The 23575-nt window shown below is 38.3% G+C and overlaps 1 protein-coding gene across 1 annotated transcript in view; it reads left to right on the top strand.

The window, feature by feature from the left end:
• LOC139685851 (uncharacterized transmembrane protein DDB_G0289901-like) overlaps nt 1-23575 on the top strand; it is a 109053-nt gene that overhangs the window by 78338 nt on the left and 7140 nt on the right. Inside the window, exon 2 of the mRNA XM_071583004.1 lies at nt 325-591. Within this exon, the coding sequence (XP_071439105.1) occupies nt 325-591 (267 nt within the window). The remainder of the gene's footprint in view (nt 1-324; nt 592-23575) is intronic.

Below are 23575 nucleotides of genomic sequence, written 5' to 3'. Positions count from 1 at the left end.
CTCGTGATAACGTGCAAAATCATTGCCAGAGCAGTCTATATGATTCATTATTTATAATAATTTGAATTCTCGACCATTTAAACCAGTTACGGTGAACGTTTTAGCTAGGTTTTGAAAAAATTCTAAGAAGTCAAAATAATTGAATTTGCATGTGGCGCGTTGTTTCCTTACTTGTGTCTCCTGGTGTAACAATTGATTTGATGGATGTGATTTTGTTGCTGCATACAATTTTTAACCTTTTACGTGTTCGTATTATGTAATTATCCTGTAAATATTTGGGTAATTCTGAGGATATTAACTATGGTGCTTAAATTCGTTTCACAGATGATGAAGAGTCGATAGTAGTGGCGGAATCCGCATGCTTCGCAGAACCTCTGCTAGAGAGCGCTAGCAGTCACGATGTTACGAACCTTGGCAGCGCAGTTGGTGGCGGCAGTGGGAACTTCTTGTTCGTCCTGGAAACGATTGTGGAGGAGACAACCGACCAGCTGAATGGAGATGCCTCACCGAGGAGGCCAGCTTCAGCTGCGTCATCTGGCGAGCATGGAAAAAAAGATGTTCCGTCTCTTAGCGTCTTCGATGACGACAACTGTGAGTTCCTGGTATTACGTGGGCGGGAAAGTTGTAAACCTTTCAATATTCCCTCACTATTTAATTGCTACGTGGAACTGGGTGTGTCAATCTCCTGGCAGCGAAAGGATGAGTGGTTTAATGCATATTTATGAAAAAGAGTGCGATGGTAGTAATTGCAATGGAACAAATGTATAGGAAGGATCAGCTTTCTGGTCAGAACTACTTTTTGTTTGTACTATTTTTTTTTGTCTGAAATCGCCTCTTCTTAAAATGCATTTATATCTCTCTGCTTGGCTTTATCCTTTTTATTTATTAATATAATTCATTAGTTATCCGGTTGTTTGCATAAATTTACAAATTAACGACCTTTTACTTATGTTACAGTATGTTTACTCAAGTTAAAATTTGAAGTTTTATTTACCAGAAACTTTATATTTTTCATCTTCATAGCTACGAAAATATTTATTGTATTTCACGAACTCATCTACCGAGCACGATCTTTGTGTTTAAAGTAGATGTAATTATTTTTTAATTACCTACAGTTTAGACACTCTTGGTCTGAATCATGTTGATAAACTTAAGTTAATGGTTTTCAGGTTTAAGGGAAAGTTTTTTAGATCCCGATGGGAAATATGACTTCCAGTTATTGACACAATATTCATATAAGCTATCAGGACTAGTTCAAGAATGGCATGTGAAATTAATAGCATTGAAATATAACAGTTGATCTTAAACAGAGCTTAAAGTTTAAGACTTATCATGTCATTTTTGTATCAAATTTTATAACGTAGTCTAAGAATCATCATAATTATGCTTGAGTGAAAGAGAATTGCCAGACAATATTTTATTCAGACCAAAATATATTTTTGCATATTTGGCGAACTATGGTAAATGAAACCACATGCTCGTCGCAAATGGTGGTGTCATTAGAAATTGTGATAAATTATGCTTTAATTAACTGTTTGAAGCATATTTAAGATTGAATTAAAGGCCAAAAAACGAATTTCATTCATTCTCTAAATATTTTTGAAAAATCCTTCGCTATAAAAAACAGCGTAATTACTTTAATATTAATTGTTTTTATAGTAATATTTGATTCTATTTATTTGAACACATTTTTTATGCCTTTATGGACAGGCCCCCAATAGTTATTTAGGAGGATAATCAAATGTAACATTTTTAAAAAAATAATTCATTTGGTGGTTGGGTGTGTCAAATCTGTCACCTGTGTTCCTTGAAGCTGGAAGATAATACGTATTTTAATTTGAATTAGTTAATTCAATATTTTCACTCTCATGGTAAATCAGTCTGTAAAGTGAAAGTTATGCCTTAAAACTATGGAGAAATATCTGACTCGACATAACATGACGAGAGGGAGAGGCATTTGTTGCGTATTTTGGCGCTGAAGTCATCGCTCCCCTCTTATGATGAGGATTTTTGGTTTATACATCGGCCGGTGTCCTCTTATTCAAATGCAAAAAACTGCCTGGAATGCCGCAGCAGTTGGATACTAACACGGATGCACCCGCTGATGTACACACAAATACGAGAATTTCTCAGCGTAAGAACCATTCGGGTTTTCGGGTATCCGAATCTAAATCCAACCAAGACAGATGACGATGTAAACGCATATTGGTACCCTTTTTCCCTGATAGGAATCAGTTTCAGAATCATTGCGTTACCGCGTTCCTTCGACTTACTCCGTAATTGGGTTTGCATAGTCGTTTGAAGTTTGCCTTCAACCCGAATGAAAAGGGGCATTCTGTTTCCTTAGCAGAAAAATTTTTATTTTAGTTTGAAAATCCAAGTTTTTTCTTTAGAATGAATGCGTAATAGTGGGTGCTAAAACGCGAAAATTCGTAATTTGTGCCTGCGCGGAAAATTTCAGCCACTAGTGATTGATAATTTCCTTTTTTTATCATTTGTTTGCATCGCGATTATACATCTGCGATATAATTCAGGTTACCTGATAAAACACGTACAATTCATCACTTTTTAGAGGGTTACTCTTATCATGCTCAAAAATTATGTTGACTGTTGTTATGGATAAATAACTTGAGTTGTGGATTCAAGTAGTTGTAGAGGTTAGAGATGCATTAATGTACCCATTCTCCCTTACGCCGACAATGCAGTATTCTAGACTGAGAACTCGAATAGAAGTTGCTAGGATGGATGAAAAGCTTAAAAGACTAGAGAATTCGACCTGAAATGTTGTTGGTAGTATAGTTGATGGGGATTATAATAAAGAAATGAATGTTTTTCTAAGGGAGGAAAGATGGTTGTGCATTAAACTGTACTCCTCCCGACATTGTTGATGGAAGGAAAACTTTGTTATGTCAGGATGGGCATAAATGTCGAATAATCCATGCAGTCATGGGTATAGGTTCTTGGTGAGTGTCTGCGTTATGTATAGGAAAGATTGGATGAGGAATGAGTGATTCATGTAAAAAATTGTATTGGATGCAATGGTGATAAGCGAACAGGAACGAAGTTTGGCCATTTTCAAAGAATGGATGTGAGTCGAAACCGAACAGATACTTGAAAGTGGAATAAATGGTTTGAGCGGAAGTGGCGGGCTGAGGAGGTTAATAGATGGTCCAAGGGCCTCTCAATACGATATATATTAGAAGGTTTAAAAGCAAAAGAGTCCATGTGAAAAATGTATGCATGTTACTGGAGACAGAAATGTGCAGAAAGTAGTTCGAAGAAATTAATAAATTGAAGTACTTTGTCTAAAATTACTTAAAGTCAGACTTTGATGTCTAACTAATAAGAGCCCTGGGTAAAGAGTAATTATTGGTCATTTCTTAGTAGCCGAGGTTACTGTATCAATCTCGGGTAACCACAGTTATGGGAAGTAATTAAAGTGACATGTGTGTGTATACACACACACGCATAACAGTTATGGGGAAACTATTGTAATTGATAAGCAGTGATTAAGGGAAGAATATAGTCTTTTGAATAAACGAATTTTCACAATTTAATTTATGTGACATTTCAATGTTTAAATAAAGTGATCTAAGAGTATAAATTTGCGATGCGAATATTAAATAGTTGTAAAAAACGGGACGGCAGTGTTTTTCATTCCTTCATGACTCATCAAACGCTCTCGCCCGCGTGAATTTTTTTTGTGTAATTCAGGAGATCAAGCCAGCAATGTGTTTGAAACGGTTTTGGCCCACATGATTCGACTCATACAGTGCTGACGATTTTCCTCCCTTGCCGGAGAGCTGGGAGCGTCGAGACTTTTCATTAGATAGAACTGCATCGCCAGATCAGAGGGGAATCGCTTGAAAATTTCCTTCATCGCTTCGTAGTAGAATCGGAAGGATAAACAAGAACGATAGAAAAAGTCGAGAACGATAGAAAATCTTTGAATAGTAGTGCAATAATTATAATAATAGTACTTATTATAGCTTATGAACTAAAAAAATGATAGATGGATCTATCATTTAAATCAGAGTAATTGCTAAGTGGAGGTATGCAGTAATTTGCAATGTTTTTCATATATTTTTAATTTCCTTGGTTAATTTTCGCTCTGGAGAAAATGATACCATGCATTATATTTTTCAGATATTTGGCGTACATATTCCCTACACCTTTCTTCGTCTTAACCGACGGCGTGTCATTTTTGTACGTGTCCCTTTCTTTCTTTTGACTACTCAAGAGTTTCATAGCATTTATTTCAGTCCCTTCAAGCGAAGGAGTAAGGAAGGATATCGCGAAATCCAGTTGGTACGAAAATATTGTGCGGGGCACCCACATTTCCTGGTGACCCATTTCCACACTTATTGCGGGTCAAATGGCTTGGGTGCGGATGTCATAGGCGCTTATTGGCGGCGAGCAACTCCGCAATAAAACCAGAAATTGATTGGCATCCCGTCACAACCACAGAAATATGCTTTTGTTATCGATACTTAAAACGCATTAGCAGCTTATTCTACCAAATGAAAATTTCTCCTTTTTCCTTGAAAATTGTTTTAAGGCCGATGAAGTACAGTTTTCACTCGAAGTGAAATTTATATTCTTCTCAGGAGGTTAAATAACGAAGACGCTGAACATTTAGACGAATATCAGGATAATGGCTTAAGGCGAATATCTGGATCAGCTTAAGGCATTTATTGACTGTGTGAAGTTGAATGTGTCAAAGATAGTTCATATAGCTTGGTTAAATTCTTCCTTTCCAAAATTTTCATTAAGCTCTGAATATACCATCGAATTCGGGGCCTTGTGTGCGCAAAGGTGTATAATTGCGGCTTTGAGTTTTTCCATCCCTATTTTGTCTCTTTTATTATCATCGTCAACGATGTTTTTATGTCAAAATGCGTTCATACTACGTTCTCGTCCATTGAATATTTTTTCTAATCAATCTCTCTATTATCCCACTGACTTCATTTTCATTACAAATATCAACTTTGTTATCCCGTTGTGAGCAATCTTCAGTTTATTTCCATGAAATCATGTGCCACTATCTTTAAGACTGTTTTAATAGCCCAAAGATGAACCAATTTTGCCAAAATACTATCCAGTCTACCTAATATTCCTACGCATAAATCTTGCCGGGATTGGCCCCATGGTAAGCTGCTTTTAATAATTATCCCGAGTCGAAGCTGAATCAATCGCATCAAGTCAAAATAAATCATAACTAACTCGTAGTAACTCTTATTTTTTGTATTCATAGTAATAAAATATTGAGAAATTATCTCACTGAAGCGGCAGTAACTTAATAGTGTAGTTAACTATGTTAAATATTTAGCCATTATTCGTGGAATATATTTCTACTTAGGTGCCGCCACAATATCCCTACGAGTTCTTGCAATTTGTGCTTACGTTTTCCAGTTAATAGAGTCATGAATAAATTTTATTAGTTCTGTAGTCTTAGGAAAAATAATTGATCCATAGTTAAGGTTGTACACAGGTCACATCGGAGAGACGGATCAGCTGGCCAAAGATGAATATCCCCAGCTCTCGAAACATTTTAAATCCTAAAGCTGTGGGTAGTTTGGTTCGAATCCTTGCACTATCATCGTGGTTTACTTAGATTGCGTCAACGTAGCGAAATGACCTCAACTCTCGGGGATGCCAAGAACCCAACATTGATGTGATTGCGCTCGGCTGGAAATAAAATTTCAGCAAATGGATGGTTTCCCGACGGCGAAAACGGTCGTGAATCGAAGGGCGACACGCTCTGGTTAAATTTTTCTGCAACACTTATTTCCGTCTCTAGCCCACCGCGAGATCGTGAGCAGGCGTGGCCGCTCGGCTTCGGTCGTAATTATGGCGGGAGGGAGGAAGGGGGACCGACGGGGCCCTCTCGCTCGCTTGGAGGTGTGCGGCTGCTTCCCGATCTTTTATCCGCGAATCACTTTTTTCGTCACCGGCGATATTTTGTTCCCCCGCGAGGAGGACGCATCGCGTGTTTGGAAAGTCATCTCCTGGGAACGGTATCTTGAGCGACCCAAAGAGGGGATGCTTTCCTTCCGCTGGGGGGCAGGAAACCCAAATGTGTAATTGAAGCGAAATTCTGCATTTAAAAAATGCTTCCGAGGAAACCCAACCCCCCTGCTCTCCATTCCCTTTGTTCCAGATAAGTTTTTTTTATAATAATCTTCGATTTATGTGTAATATTCAGGTTTAAGTGGAAATTACCTGTTCTTGAAAGAGCTCAATGATATTTTCATATGCATTAATCCAGTTTAAAGTCTCTCAACGGCCGATATAATTTGCGTTTCCTCTTCCCTGGAAGTGTAGAGAAAGGAGATAAGTCTACTCTTTTCGTGAAATTTTGATTTTCGAAAATGAACGTAAATGCTCACCATGGCATGCTTTTTTCCACTTTCTAGATTATTTTTCTGCCATTTGATGACATTTATGCCATCGTACAAAGTCGGAATGCTAAGGATTCGTATAAATTTTAAACATCATTCATATTGAGAATGTATTGGTTCGACGAAGGCTATATTTTAGCGTAATAATGTTTTCTTTTGTTTTTAACGACTCAAAAGTTTTAAGAAGTGGATATTCATTTGAATTGCAAAAGGTTCGGAATTATCCATTTTAAGTAATTATAAATGTTTCATCGTGACTCATTTAACCACACGTATTACATTCTCGTTGAAATTGGTGAAAATTTTATCATGTCATCTCTGTTTTTTTCAATATTGGATCATTCAGTCATAGGTTTGGGGAATCGAATACAGACTTCGGACTCCATAAAAAAATGGCAACGGAACAATTAATTGACGTGGTTCAAAAAGGTGCAGAATGAACTTTTCTTGGGGGAAGAATATTTTTATTATACAGCAGGAATGGCATTTTGAGCAATGCTAATCATCTGTCATAGCGGCGCGAGACTTAAAAGCTCACTGTCTTGTTTCCTCTCGAGTTTCATTCTATGTCAGATAAATTACTCTTGATGCTTGTTCACTTTATGAGGCGAACATTTCTTAAGTATACAGGCCTGTAGGCTCACTTTGATTTTTCGTTGCAGATGAATTTGAGTTTTATGTTTCAATTTTTAGTATGTGTATTTTTAGTTTGAAAAATTATGAAAATAGTCTTTCAAAGTGAGGCTTCGGATACCCTTCTATAATTTATAATTTGATATTGAATCAAACCAGCCCTACCATAATTTAAAAACTGCCATCACATTTACATGTTATTACGTGCTCACTGATAGATATACCTGACCTCGGTGTCCAAAATTGTTGTTTCTTGAGCAATTTAGAAAACGCAATTATCGTGAGCGGAACAGGAATAACGTTCAATATCCCCTTATTTTTTGTTTATTAAGGAAAATTTGATAAATATAACAGAAAAAATCGATCACTACCCAAAAAGGCATATTAGAATACCCATTGGGTCTACAAGGCTAATAATAATGTATCTTGAATCGATATTCTGAATATTTATTTTAGTCTAAAGTTCTCTTAAGACATCAAATGCTGTCATTAAGAATCTAAAATCGCCATAAAAATTAAATCGATTTGTATAAAAGAAATTTTAGGTGGAAAGAACGTTGAAAGTTTCACTAGAATATTCAAAGAAAAGCACTAATATAATAATCGAGGCCGGGCTAAATACATGCTTGACTCGAAAGAAATATATCTATGGTGTATTTTGTCACCTACCGCGAGGGTATGAGATACATTTTCGTAGGACAAAAGGGAAATTCATTTGCAGCCAAGTTATTTATTTACATGCACTTCACTTTTCGGTCGCTATTCAAAATCAAAATGAATTCTCAGAAATCAGTATTCCCAATGAAGGACGTTGCTGAGTTGGCATATTGTATTTATCGAGATAATATAGTACAGCCGTTACTTCGTGGAATATTAGAAAACCAATATTAGAAATCTGATACAGAAAGGTCTTTATCTGCAATATTATGTTCTCATTTAACCATTCAACTGTCGATTTCAGCTTAGTAAATCCATTCTGTAGCTACATAAGTAAAGAAAGCACCGTGAAAAAATATACTAAAAGCTACGTTGCATACAGAAATGAAATGGTTCAAGGGAGGCCAATGTTGTCGGTAAAGAAAGGTTGAAGTCCGTTGGTCGCATTGAAGAGCTGAGATACAGCACTTACTGGTAGGCGGAGGTTTTTTAATCGAATCATCACCTCTTAAACTAACTTAATTCTTCCTGATAACGGGGTGAACCAAAAGTCATGCACATCTTAAATATTTACGTTAGTGAATTCTTTACTTTTCTCCGAGTTTTAAAATCATCGAAATTTCCTCTGGTTACTTCTGGTTTTATTTCTTGCCAAAGTTAACAATTTAATTGAACAGGATGACAGTAACAAGTTCGCCAAACATGAAGGAAATAATGGGTCGCCTTACTTGAAATGAGTTCCCTGTATAGTCATCTTCCAATGTAATTTTGGATACCTTATCAGTAAGTAAACGGCTGACAGCAGATGTACTTTGTGGCAAGTCTGCGGCCTAATCTTGAATACATATTATCTCTATGAAGGAAATGCATTCTGGTGCAATTCAGTTCCTTTTTTTTCGCCATATGATTGTTTTGGGTATTTTTAAGAATATTTTTCGGCCTTAATATCAAAGTAAACTAATGTTAATTTTCGGGGGCTCTACAAGCCGAAAGGTATCAAGGCATAAGGGCATCGATAACACAAGGACTGTTCGCCGATGCCTTAATTCAACTCGCAAGTTTAAAACTTTCTCATGTTTGAATACATAGAAATATTCTTTCATCCTATAGAAAGTAGATTATTATTTGGTAATCTGCCGTTTAATGTAGGTTTTGGATGGATGCCGAGATATTTCTTAGCTTCGTCTCGTACCCGAATGTACATTAAACTGTGCTTCAATTCCGCGTATATTCTACATCCTTTCGTTCCGTCCAACATGTCTATCCTTTTTCTCACCAATACTCGTATATCTAACGTTCTCCCCTCTATTACATTCTTTAACATTCCGTCCTCTATCAAAATGCTTTTAATACACTAATCCTTCCCTCTCCTCCCCCATCATGTTCAGCACTTCCTCATTTGTTTCTGCCCACTTTCTGCCCACTTCACCTTTTCAATCCTTATCCACGTACACGTTTCCAAAACCTATCTACGCCTATCAACCTGCTTCAATGACCATCTTTCCGCGGCATACATACCTGCACAACATATCAAACTTTTCACTAACCATTTCGTATCATCCTTACTCAACGACCCTGTCATAAGTTATCTCCTCCTTTTGAAATCTTCTTTACCTGCAGAAATTCTTCTTTTTTATGTTCCGGCTCCAGTAACAATCTTGATCGAAAACACTGCCGATGTGGTTAAACTGTTCCCTCTGCACTAGATTTTACCCCCCTATATTATCTTTCGACTTAGCCTTCCTTTTTCCAAAACCCTATAACCTTTGTTGTGTTAACTTGGAATCTCATCCCATACCAAAAGCACTGATTTTCTTGTGCGCTCAGAAATGCTTGTTACCCCTTGGCAGACTGGCTAACTTAACTTGATCATCCGCAAACCTAACTGATTTCATGAATTCCCCACCGGCTTTAATTCCTATCTCTATTTCTTCCCAAGCCTCTTGCACCATTTCCTCCCGGTACGAGAACAGCGATACCCCTGTCTTACCCCTCTTCCTAACGCAGCCCATCCCGAATTTCCTATCACCATTCGCACCTGAGCAGTCTGAAACAAGTACAATTTAACGATAAGTCTCCCATTCCTCCGTTCAACTCATATTTTCTACGATACATTCCTTGATTTTTTATATTCTACCTGGTTCACTGCATCAAACATTTCGAAATCTACAGAGCGAACAAATACATCGGAACTGTATTTTTTGTTTCTCTCTATTAGTGACATCATTACCGCCATGTCGTTTCGCGTGCCTCTCCTTTTCCTGGATCCAAACTGACAATTCCCTAAATAAATCATTGCTCTCATCTCCATCCTCCTATTGGCGATACTAAGTACCTTTAAGCTGCTTGCGAAATCAACCTTATTGTCATATACGTAGTCTTCAATTATGGTTGCCTTTCCCTTTTTTGGGATCGAATCTAACAAAAATATTATGAAATCTTCCGACCAAATTATTATATTATTAATTAACAAACAGTTGGGCACAGAAATTTGCCGAAATTCTGATCGAAATGTCTTGCTTATGTTTATAAAATCGTGGTTATATTAAATGAATGAATGGAGAGGAAGAATTAATGCTTAAACAGTGAGTTGAAAACGATAGGCGAGATAGAGATATTGAGGGATCAGCTTTGTCTACTCAAAAGGATATCATGGTAGAATGAATTGGGAAATAGGTTATCCTAGACAGCACGATTACATGACGTATGCGTTTGGAGGAGCATTACCACGCACAAATTCTATTATTTGTTGCTTTTTTTTCGAAAAATCTTTTGAATGAAAAGATGCTTATGAAATCATATTTTCTTCTCTTAGACAATGAGAGTCATTCCATGGATAATGTATTCCTATATTTTATAGCTCAAATCTAATCTGGGCCAGTGAAGGACGCAAAACTGCGTGAGTTTCGATGATTGCTCTGGTTATTTTGAAAATGACGTTCTTGCCTAGCAAACCCAAGACACTTGAGTATTGATTTGGATACTTCATTTTCACAGATATCTGTCCATGCATCGCTAATACTTGCAGCACATTCCCTCTTAGTCGCAGCACATTTAGGTTGTCCACCGAGCAAGGTTGCTTTGACTTTGAGTTATTTCTTCGAGAGGACAATTTTAGTAAATATTTGACCGAAAACCAACAGAGAACGGCGTCAAGACTACTCTTCAATTGTACCCGACACTTCATAATTTCGTGTGCTGGTTTTCTCGATGGAAGTGAATGATCAATATGTTGGACGTGTTTGGAGAGCGTGACAATTTATAATTTATCTGCTATGAAGTGCCATAACTACTTTATACGCCTAAAAAATGCACACCAAATCCAAAACCGAGGAACTCGATTACAATAAATTTGACGGATTTGAGGGTAAATAATCCACTTACTTTAATCATTTTATATGCTTGTATGCAGATAATATTGTATCGTTAATTGTCGTGTTAATGATCTTCTGATAATCAGGATCGATTTATAACTTTTCAAGTGCCTGACATATAAATATATATAAATAATATGTATGCATATTTTTTCTGCAAGGGGATGGATTTGAAATGCGTGGTGAATACAGCCCGCGTACGTACGCCTACACCCTTACCTACAGAAAACCAAGGACTCGATGGGAAGAATTATCCATTTCTTTCATGTCACGCCTGACAGTTAAGACAGCAGACTTAAAATCTAATTAAATAAGCTTTTGTTTTCTCTCGCTAGTGATTCCTACGGAATCAAAACTAACTTACGCAAATTTCCTCGGAAGACTACTGTCGTAGTTTGGTTATATTAAACGCCATCGTCGCTTTCATTTCAAAATCTGTTCCACTTCCAACTATTAAGTCGAGACTGGAAAGTGTCGTCGTCGTAGCGTTCGTTCATTCATAGGATTCCGAAGTAAATGCACCGCCGCCTTCGAAGAAAAAGCGTGCCGGCTGTGGAAGGAATAGGTAGGTAGATAATGATTTCGACGCGGTGATGTGTTATTCATGGCACCATATTGAGCGCGTGCTCTTGCGTATATTAATACTTTTACCCACGAACCCTAAATTTTTCCCCGACAGGGGCCACACCTATTACAATGCCCGTATTATTCATGCAAAAATATGCACGTGTAAAAAAGAGCTGGGAGGGGAAAACCTCCAATTATCCGTCGCTCAAAACAGAGGGAATCGCTTAGCACTGGAGTCCAAACATTATTTTTTTTCAACCTCGTTTGCTCGGCCTTGCTCGTTATTTGCGTTGATGGGCTCCTTCATCATGCCAAACACGCGTCGCTTGTGTTTATTTATTCGCCAGCATCTTATGCCCTCTTCGCGATAGTGCTAATTCCATGTGCTAAAAAGGTTTTATACGCGGTAAGCGTTTGCAAGCGTAATGCTATGGTCTCTTTGTTGATTGAAGGCCACTTTATTTGGATGTATGCAATTTCTCCTGTTCCAATTGCGAATTCTTTTGGGAAAAATATCGGATGCAGCTAAAAGTAACAGCATATTCTGCGCCGTTATGGAAGGGCCTTTAGCTATTGGTAATGTAAACAGTTGCATCGAGACAAGATTTTGGAAAAAACTTCACTAAATATCACGCCGAAAGCATACAGATTTTACTCCAATATTTTAGGTGGGCATCGGGGTGCTTGTAGCGATGGGAATACATACTTCATTAACATGCATTACGTATTGTAGACTAAATACCCACGTAAAGGATAAGGAATTTTCTTTTTTATAATGATAAAAATGTATTGTTAACACTCTCTTGCCAAAATCGATGGTGAAAATAGGACGCGATAAATTGTTGCACCAATATGATTTAATTTTCCAATAAACGATGAGGGATCAGGATAATCGACTTTGCGATAACATGTTTACATTAGGTAGACTATTTTCTTTCGAACTCTGGTGATAATGTAACCATTGCTGTTAGATCATCCCACATGTTTAAAATAGTACTTTATAATTAGATTCTATAGTCAGTGTAAAGTTTGCATGCAGTATTTGTAAAAAAAATACTTCCATCATTTGAATATTCTGATTTTAAAATTTCCGATAAACCCTAAAATCTTAGTTGTATTCAGCTTCGATTATAAATGTCTGGTTTGGAATCATCCTCCATTACGTAGCCCAGCGTGGCTAGCAGGGTTTATTGTAGATGTGGATACTGAGTTATATGTGTATATATATATATATATGTGTATGTATATATGTGTATATATATATGTATGTATATATGTATATATGTGTGTATATATATATATATATATATATATATATATATATATGCGGGTCGCGGTAGTCCAGTGGGTAGAGCGTTGGACTGCTGACCGGAGGGTCCCGGGTTCGGCACTCTGGGCACCTGCAGCTATGTGATTTTTCGGGTACCAGATCTACCTGGGAAACCATAACCGGCACAGGGAAAGGAACCGGCCCCCCTACCCTGATGTGTGAATTTTCACTCGCCGTATAGGGCTTAGTTGATTACTCTGTTTATGGTTTTATAAATTGTATAAGTCTATTTTTTCCAAAGATCTTGTCCTTGAATGTGATTATTTTGCATTCAAGTAGTCTCCAGAATAAAATTATCTTTGACTCCAGTCATATTTACACATTTACCCGTCCTCTTATATCTAAATAAGTTAAGTGTTCTGGTTGCATTGGTGCTCATTAATTAGCGTTTGATGTTTATGACTGCTCTCTAGTTTCACGGGATCTCAATGCTAAGAAATAAGTATCATCACACTTATTCCGAAGCTGTAATATAATTTGTCATCATCATTAATGTTGTACACAATGCATAACATACATCCCTACCCTGCTCAGCGTTCTCTTCTGGCTTACTCTCTTTAACTAATATCCTCCATAATATCCTATCCTGGCTTACTCTTTTTGCCTCTTCATAGAATTCCTCGTATAATTTCTATAATTGCTCTTCTGTTTATGAAACTTTTTTGACTTTAATTTATTTAATAGAAACATTTGAGTAATCCGTGGCAAACAGTTTACTTATTCGCCGAGGTACACGGAGTTAGATCGAGGATTACATCGAGATGTGAGCACCGTGTTTTCATTTTTAATCACAAATGAATGAACCGTTGTGAATTTCTTTCGTAGGAGCCTAGCGCCTCCATGTTTTAATGAGGAATAGAATCTTCGAATCGAATTCTAATGACTGTGAATTTATACATATGCATACTAACTTTACAGTATATTTTACAGGCATTATTAAGAGTGGATGTAGTTCAAATGTTTCCTATGGTTCAAAGCCTATTCTATGCCTGCGTTAATTTATAAAAGCAGCTCTTAAACCTTATAAGTTTCCAATTTTAAACCAATTATAAGTTTCGAGGATTTTTTCACGGCTTAGAGCTCATAGATGTTAATTTTTCACTAAAAAATGTGGCAATATAAAGGAAGATATTTGTTATATCACAAGTATTCCGACACATTCGCCCGGTCCTCGAAATACCATGAACGTTAATTTTCCTTACATAGGTACAAAGTGTTTATTTGAGCGTTATATAGTACAAAAGAATGCAATTAACATTTGTTTGTCATGCGAAAAAGATTTTCGTGAAGTAATTGAGACTAAATAACGTTATTTGTGTACTTGATGTCAACCAAATACAGTTTTTGAGCATTTTTCTCCCTTCATTTGATTCTACCTGACGTTTTTTCGGACCAAGTCCATTTTTCTGCGTACTTTGGAGCGCAGTTATTTAAGGCCATGGTTGCTGTGGTGGAATTCAGGATAGTCGAAAGGATGTCGAAAGACTGAAGGCCAGAAGGGGATTGACGCGGGGGAGGGATTAGTCAACAGTGGCAGACAGCCGGAGGGGTTTATGGGGGCAGTGGAACGTTTGGCGCGCAGGCTATCTAGAGTTAAGAAAACGAGCCTTTTGGTAGAAAGCAGAAATGCCGAACCCGTACCTACTCAAAATGCCTGACGAAGAAGAAGCAAAGGCATGGTTAGAAGTACAAGTTCGTGTTACCAGCCAGCATCGTCGTGTGTTATACTGTACTGTTAATATAAATATATATACATATATATATATATATACATATATATACATATATATATATATATATCCATATATATATATATATATATATATATATTTATATATATATATATATATATATATATTTATATTGTTGTAGTATGAAGTTCAAAAAGGGTGCATTTTGGGAGAAAATCAGAGTGTAGATGCTGACATAGTTTTGGATACAGCGAACTGGTTATTTAAACTCAAAGACAACGTAATTTTCTTTTGGTTTCAATGAATTAATGTGAGAATGTATTTATTTAGTTCAGGTGTGTATTTTATTCGTAGTTTTTAGCGACTGACCTTTTGTATTATCATTTTTTTAAGGTAATCTACCGGTTAAGGTAGGTTTTTCGATGGACATAACTACCAAACAAATATTTTATTACTCCTAACAAAACACAAAATTCATCATCCTACTCTATATCAGGTCCCTCTTCAACTCTGAGTACTTTCTTCCTCCCTTCATCCCATCCAACATCTCTATCCTGTTCCTTCCCTTTCCTTGTTTGCCTGAAATTCTTCCCTCCATTACAGTCTTCAACATCCCACTGCCGATCAATACGTCTTTCTTCCATTTTTCCTGCCTCCATTTCTCCCAACAAACCCCTCTATTCGCCCACCATACCAAGTACTTCCTCATTTGTTTTCTTCTTGGTCCATTTCACCTTCTCCATTCTTCTCCACATCCACATTTCAAAAGCCTCCAGTCTACGTCTAACCTCCTGCTTCAATTACCACGTTTCTGCGCCGTACATAGCTCCAGATCAAAGTTTTTACGAGTCTTTTCTTAATACCCTTACTCAATGTCCCTGTCATCAACTCCCTCCTCCTTATGAAAGCCTCTTTGCCAAGTTCAATTTTTTTCATTACGTCCCTACTACTTTGACCGTGTTGGTCCAAAACACTTCCGAGATACGTAAACTGTTCTGCATGATCTAGTTTTTGCCCTCCTATTTTAATGTTTAGCTTAGCCTTATTCTTTCTGGACAATCGCATGACCTTTGTTTTTTTATATTGATTTTCATCCTGTATCTATCACACTGAATTTCCAATTCACTCGGCAATGCTTGAAACCCCTTGGCTGACTGACAAACTAAAGCTTGGTCATCAGCAAACCTAACTGATTTTACGAAACCCCACCAACTTTCATTCCTACCTCCAGTTCTTCCCATTCCTCTTTAATCATTTCCTCTACATACAGTTGAACAGCATCGGTGATAATGGGCAACCCTGCTGTACACCTCTTCCTAACACTGCCCATCTGGACTCGTTGTTCCCAATTCTCACCTGAGTAGTCTGAGAAATGTACCGGTTGCGGATTAGCCTCCTGTCCCTCCAATCTATTCCTATTATCTTCAATATGCTCATTAGTTTTTCCCAATTCACTCTATTGAACGCTTTTTCGAAATCCATGGATCAGACAAATTCTTCGTGGTTGTATTCTATATTCCTTTCGATTAGTGATCTCATTACTGCAATGGCATCACATATACCTCTTCCCTTCCTGAACCCAAACTGATCATCCCCTAAGTCATCATATGCCCTATACTCTATCCTTTTGCTTATGATCCTGAGAATAACTTTAGATGTGTGGGATATCAAACTTAATGCCCTATAGTCCTCACATGATGTAGCCTTTATCTTTTTTGGAATAGGAACTAACACTGATCTCACGAAGCCTTCCGGCCAGATTCCCTCCTCATAAATGCTACGGATCAGCCCATATAGCCTCTTCCTCCCACATTTTCCTAAGCATTTTAAAAGTTCCACGGGAACGTTATCTACCCCCACGGCCTTATTTAGTTTCATCTCCCTTAATGCCCTTTCTATCTCATTGTCTAGTATGCCTGGACCTAAGCTGTCTTCCTCTACGTCATTTTCTTTTTCAATGTCTAACTTTGTTGGTCTGAGTTCTTTACTATACAGTTCTTCTATATACTCCTTCCATCTCTCTTGGATCTTTCCTGCGTCAACTATTACCTTACCCGCCTTATCTCTAACTGTTAGCATAGCTCTTCCTTTCTTACTTCCCGATAACGATTTAACTTTGCTGTACAGCGCACCGATTTCACCCTTCCTCTGCAGACTTTCCATATCCTCGCACTGCGTCTTCCACCATGCGTCTTTTGCCTTATTTGTTGCCCGCCTCAATTTATTGTTCAATTCTTTGTACTTCATTTTGCCTAATTCTGTATTTATATTCTTCCATTTTCGCCGCTCATCCATCTTTGTAATCATCTCATCCGTGATCCATGGTTTCCTAGTCCTTTTAGCGTTAACGGTTCCAATAGTGTCTTTTGCGGCTTTAGACAACCCTTTTTTGATCATTTCCCATTTTTCTTCGATAGTTATAAGCCCTTTAACATCCTCCATGATTTTCTCTACCGCCTGTTTGTATTCCTTCTTTTTCAACCCATTTAATGCTTCTACATTCCATTTTCTAACTCGCCGCCCCTGCCTTATCTTTTTGAAACGTACGCTACATTTCATAACAACTAAATTGTGGTCAGAGTCCGCATCCGCTCCCGGGAAGCTGTGGGAATTTATCACACTGTTCCTAAACCTGTGTCTAACCAGGATATAATCTAGCTGATATCTTGCTGAGTCACCTGGCATTTTCCATGTATACCTGCGTCTTTTGTGGTGTCTAAACCAAGTGTTGGTGATGACTAACCCCTGTCTCCTGCAGAACTCAACTGCTTTCTCCCCGCGGTCATTCCTCGTGCCTAAACCGTAGTCGCCCACCTCATCACCATCTCTTCCTTCGCCTACCGTCGCATTCCAATCCCCCATCACTATCAAATGTTTCCCTGCAGGAACACACGCGATCATGTCCTCTAACTGATCGTATATCCTATCGACCTCTTCTTCCTGATGGTTGCTCGGTGGCATGTATACCTGAATAATAACTAAGTTCGTCGGTACTGCTTTTATCTCCACTAGTAGTATTCTATCCGTTACCTGCTCTATGTTGACTACGCTTCTTCCTACCTCTTCATTTAATACTATGGCAACCCCTCGTTGGCTCTCGTCCCCACCGCTGTATATTATTCTATACTTATCACTCCAGTAATCCCCGCTATCTTTCCATCTCACCTCGCATAGACCTAAAATATCTATATTTCCCCTTTCCATCTCTCGCTTAACATTCTCCAATTTCCCTGTCCTCATCATTGTCCTAACATTCCACGTTCCTATTCTAACTAATTTGGTTTTCTTCTCCTGCGTCTTCTGTTCTGCTGCTGCTGGTTTTCCCTTGCAAGGGTTTCGTGGGATGACGACCGCGGAAGCCTTGCCTCCCCCGCTGCCGGGCACGACACACGGCCGATTGGGCCGAGCCCCGTGGTTGCCAGGACTCAAAATATCTCTATTGTCCATCATATTTTTCTAGGGAATGATAATTGAGGTGGTTTCCCGTTGCCTTCCTCAATAGTGTTTTTAACGTGACACCATCACTTACTGGCCGCCCCACTGGGGTCAGACGCCATTGCAGCCGCCTCACTGAGGAACAGACGCTGCGTGGACTACCTTTCGTCTGGCTCCTAACCTTCGACCTATCAGGAGCAATTTTTATTACTCCTGCCAGCACAGCTCTAGGGGTCATCGGAACGCACAAGCCCTTCCACCACGTCAAGGTTGTAGTCCGGGGAGGGTGTATTATCATTATATGTACTAATTTTTATCATTTAATTTTGCATTTTGTTTTACAAAACGGGAATTCTCGTAAATTAAGGTGTCGAAATGTAAACGATACTCATGTAGACTTTATGTGGGACATCGAATGGGAGACGTAATATTCAATGCGTTTAGAGTGCTTTCCCCGAACTAGGCGCCAAATTTGTGGCGAATTGAAAAGCCTATCATGCTCGAGGGGGAGAAGCAGCATACCTAGTTCCCTGCAAGTCACCGCTGTGTGGCATGGGGATGATTACACACCAGGCAACCCTTGACCCAAAACACCGACCCGTCCTTGCGCGGTCGACGTTATTCTGGTCCTTCATCTTTCTTGGGAAAAATTACAGCTTAAATCTACCTTTTCTACCCAATCTCGCCGAATTTCATTGGCATGATCCCCCCTACTGTGGTACGATGGGGCTAACAATACATATTCAGCATCATTTCTAAAGGGATATCCTCCCAATTTATGTAAGAGATTAAATCTGTAATTTAACCTTCGCTCCGTGAGTGACTCCCCTAAGAGCAGCTCCTCTAATAATTTTGATTGTCTACTCTATTTGTCATAACAACCTTTTCCCAAATCTAGCTCTTCTACCCTGCGCGCCATCCTATTCGGCAATACATTCAAATTCATGAGGATCCTTTGGCCAGCAGTATATTCTAAATGAGGCATAACGAGCGAAAGATAACATTTCTCATTGATCTTTTCATCATATTTCCCCAATATTCATTTATTAGTCATAATTTTTTTGTTAGCTTGTCCACATATTCCTCATGAACTGTTCTGGTGTTCATTGCACATCTGAGACCGTCGGGTGTGTAGCGGGTAAGATATTTATGCCCTGCAGGGCTTTTTTAGGTTTAAGTGTTAGTCAAATGGTGGGCATGTAAAGGGTCAGTGCTAGAGTTTCATGCAATAATTCACTTAATACATGATAGTTACTAGCGGACGGAAATTTTATCAAGGGATTAGATGATAAAGGAAAGCAATCCCCGTTAAATATTCAAGTAACCATTACGTCAAGGAAACTTATATGTTAGTAGTTGAATGCCGAAGTTTACAAACAAAGTCGCGGAATATCATCACCTTGTTCAAATCGCAGGCGAAGATACAATTATTGGAAAAGAAAGCTCGTCATCCACTGATATCACCGACGGTGAACTTTTCCCAACATTCTTTTCCGTTTACAGAAGCTACAGAGTAAATAGAATCGGGGGGCGGTGTCTTTATTTCAGTTAAGAATTCTCGCGTCTGCAGGGCTGAGGTGATTCCAGGCAACGGTTTTAAAAGCGTTTGGTGCTCAATTTAAAGTCCTGAATCCCAAAGAATCTATGCTCGCGCATTTTACAGACCGTCGGACGACAAAGATAATTCTATACTTTAATTAGATCAGCAAATCAGAAGTTTCTCATCCCATAACAACCATCGCGACATAATAATCTCGGTGGAGATTTCAATGTCCCATCAATTGATTGGAGCACATATGGTTTTGAAACGGGGGGTAAAGACAAAGATATCTGCGAGTCGCTATTACATTCCTTTACCTTGAACTCCATGCATTAACTTGTCACTTCACCAAGTGGGCTAAAATAATCTTGATTTGTTTGCAACGAACATACCCGTAAAAGTTTTAACCATAGAAACTATAAAGGGTATTAGTGACAACAGGGCAGTAAATGCTAAATTTTCCCTTAACGGGGTCCGAAATGAGAAGCCTGAAAGAATAATTAAAGGCTTAAATTGCGTGTTACACAGTCACTTTGTTAATTTTAAGGCTGGTAGTAAATACCGAAATACTGCGGATACGTGGAATCAATTCCTTAATATCACGTGCTCAGCAGTCAACAGGTTCATTCGAAGTAAATTTATAAAACATCATACGGAGCCTAGATGGTTCAACGCGGATTCTAGAAAAGCTTTGCAACGTCAAAGGCGATGTCACGCCAAGGTGAAAAATATTAGTGATGACATCTCTAGCAGCAATAGGGATGAGATCATTTATGATTACTAGGTATCTGGGGCGAATGCCAAGTAGGAATTACGGAAAGCGTTAACCGAATCCACAAGATAAAGATTAGGAGAAAATTTGAAAGAGCTACGCATTGGTCGACCAAATGAGGTGACGACTCAAGAAACGGTGAACAAAATCCAAAAAGTGATGCTGGATGACCGTCGACTGAAAGTGCGCTAGCTAGCAGAAATAGTAGGCATTTCAAAAAGTGCGGTACATCGAATATCAACTAAAAATTTGGGCATGAGAAAGCTGTGTGCAAGCTGGGTGCCGCGTTTGCTTTCACTCGAGCAAAACCAGTGTCGTGAAGATGTTTCAATTGAGTGTTTAGCAAAGTTTCACAGCAACAAAGCAGAATTTTTGCGTCATTTCATAACCGTGGATGAAACATGGGTCCATTACTTCACACTCATATTCGAGACAATAGAACAATCAGAATAATGGATTCAAAAGGGAGAGCTGTCTCCAAAGGCGAAGACCGTTTCATCTGTAGGCAAGGTCATGGCGTCGGTTTTTTGGGATGCGCCTGGAATAATTTGCATTGATTATCTTGAAAAAGAAAAAAACTATCAACGGCGAATTATATTCGAACTAACAGCAATGTTTGAGCGAAGAAATCAAGCAAAAGCGGCCGCATTTGGCTAAGAAGAACGTGTTGTTTCATGGACCCAATGCTCACGAATCCGTTATTGCAATGGCCAAAATTCATGAATTAAAGTTTGAATTGCTACCTTATGCACCCTATTTGCCAGATTTAGCGCCCTCGGATAATCTTCTGTTCGCAAACTTGAAAAAATAGCTCGGTGGTCAAAGATTTTCCAACCGTGAAGAAGTGATGTCGGCAGTTAATGGCTATTTTGAGGAGCAAGACAGTTCTTATTATAAAACGGGTATCGAATAAATTGAACATCGCTGGGAAAAGTTTATAGAGCTGAAAGGAGATTATGTTGCAAAATAAATATTTTTCCCCAAAATTTTTGTTTTCTTTGTTGGGTCGGGTACTCCTGGGACCACCCTCGTATTTAAGGAACTTGCGTCGAAAATCGCATCGTTTCTAGAAATCATATTTAAGAAATGGCTATCAGACCACAAGGTTCCCAGTGTTTAGAAAACGGCTGATGTATCACCTATATTTAAAAATGAAGACAAGGAGTAACCGAGCAATTACTGTTCTATATCAGTCACATCCATATCATGCAAGGTCATGGAGCATGTGGTTGCTAGTTCGATAGTGAGGCACCTCGATAGTCAAGTGTTTAATTGATGAAAGATCAGAACAGTTTCTGGAAGGTTAAATCCTGCGAGACACAACTTTGGTATTTTGTTCATGATATCCTTAGTTCAGGAGAGAGCAATGGAAGCAGTTTTTCCAGATTTTAAAAAGGCTTTTGACAAAGTACCTCATAGTATACTACTTACAAAGCCAGAAACATTTGGTGTAGATAATAATATCCTAGGCTGGATCAAACACTTTTTTAATGGTCGGGTACAGAGAGTGGTCAAGAATGGTGTTAACTCTAATGCAATAGAAGTCATTTCAGGTGTTCATCAGGGAAGAGTTATGAGACCGTTCTTATTCCTTTTTTACGTCAATGACTTTAACTCCGTGGCCAGTAGTAAGGTAAATTTATTTGCGGACAATGCAGTGGTTTACAGAGTTGTCCGTAATCTTGAGGATAAAGCAGCTTTAGCAGATGACCTAAATGCTATACAGCATTAGTGCAACACTGAGCAATTAGAATTAAACTTAAAACATTTCATAGTGATGATTTTTTAAATTTGCAATACCCTTCCCTCGCTTACTACATCAGGAACACTGAAATAGAAAGTATAAGGTCGATTACCCTCACTCGGGACCTCTCCTGGGTAAAGCATATACGGGGAATGTGTGGACAAGCCAAAAAATTGGGATTTATTGGATGGGTGTTGGGGAAATGTGATTAAAAGGTTAAATAGAGACGTCATCTTTTGCTTTTTAGGCGTCATTTAGAATATGTTGGTAGCATATGGGATCCTCATGAAGTTGGATTGATTGCTGAATTGGATCGCGTGCAGTGTAGAGGAGCTGGATTTGTAAATCGTTGCTACGACAAACTGAGTAGCGCATCAAGATATTAGAGGAGGCAGGTTGGGAATCACTTCAGGAGTGAAGGTTAAATTTCAGATTTAATCTCCTGAATTCATTGTAAGGACGTCTCTTTAGCAATGATGTTGAAAATGTATTATTAGCCCCATCGTACTGCGGTAGGAAAGATCATGTCAATAAAATTCTGGTGATTAGGCGCAAAACCGATAGAATTAAGATGTCATTTTTCTCCCTAACAATAAGGGATCAGAATAAAATGTTTTCCCGGCCGCACTAGGAAGGAAAGGTATTTTGGGTCAAGGCAGTCTGATGTGTAATCACCCATTGCCATACATCTTAACAGTGACTCACTGGGTACTAAATAAAACTATCTGTGTCACCCAGGAGAACTTGTGAATGAGGGTGACTCCTAAGTATTTAATCGAGTGTACACTTTCATTTCGGTATTTATGATAGAGAGGGCGTTCGGGGGCTGTGTTAGCAATCCATTACCAGACTTATGATATCTAGTAAAAAGTAATACCTAGTAATGTCTTTATGTTTATAAAATATGTGATTTGGGAGCTTCAGTTAATCTTGTCAATTTAACAATCTGGTCAACAGATTTTTATGCTAGAGAATCTTGTTGCAAAGTTTCAATAATAATATGAAAGTATTAAGTTCCCCGTGATTCCTTAAGACGCCTATACATGTATTAATTCCTGGATGGTGGTTTAAACGTGAGCTGGACTTAACTTCGCATATTCAAATAACAATCGATACCTGAATATCTAAATTCACGACTGAAGCTCGTTCCACTTTTAAAATTAAGTTTCATTCTTTCTTTCCATTTAATTTGTTTCCCACAAAGACCAAATCCTATCTGTACGTATGTTTGCCTTCCGCGGACATTTGGCGCTACTTTCGGAAACAAAGTAAAATTCATGAAGTCATTTAAATTGTGCATGAACGGTTCGACCGAAAATTTTTCTTTTAAAAAGTTGAAATGATGCAAAGCCCGCTTAGGCTACAATAGAAATTTGTACTTTGTGGTGAATAGATTCCTAGCTTTTGCGCTTGAAGTTTGTCGAAAGATAT

Source organism: Hetaerina americana, unplaced genomic scaffold (assembly GCF_022747635.1).
Source record: "Hetaerina americana unplaced genomic scaffold, ioHetAmer1.1.p SCAF_1, whole genome shotgun sequence".
NCBI classification, from domain to species: domain Eukaryota; kingdom Metazoa; phylum Arthropoda; class Insecta; order Odonata; family Calopterygidae; genus Hetaerina; species Hetaerina americana.
This window is presented reverse-complemented; position numbering and strand designations above follow the sequence as displayed.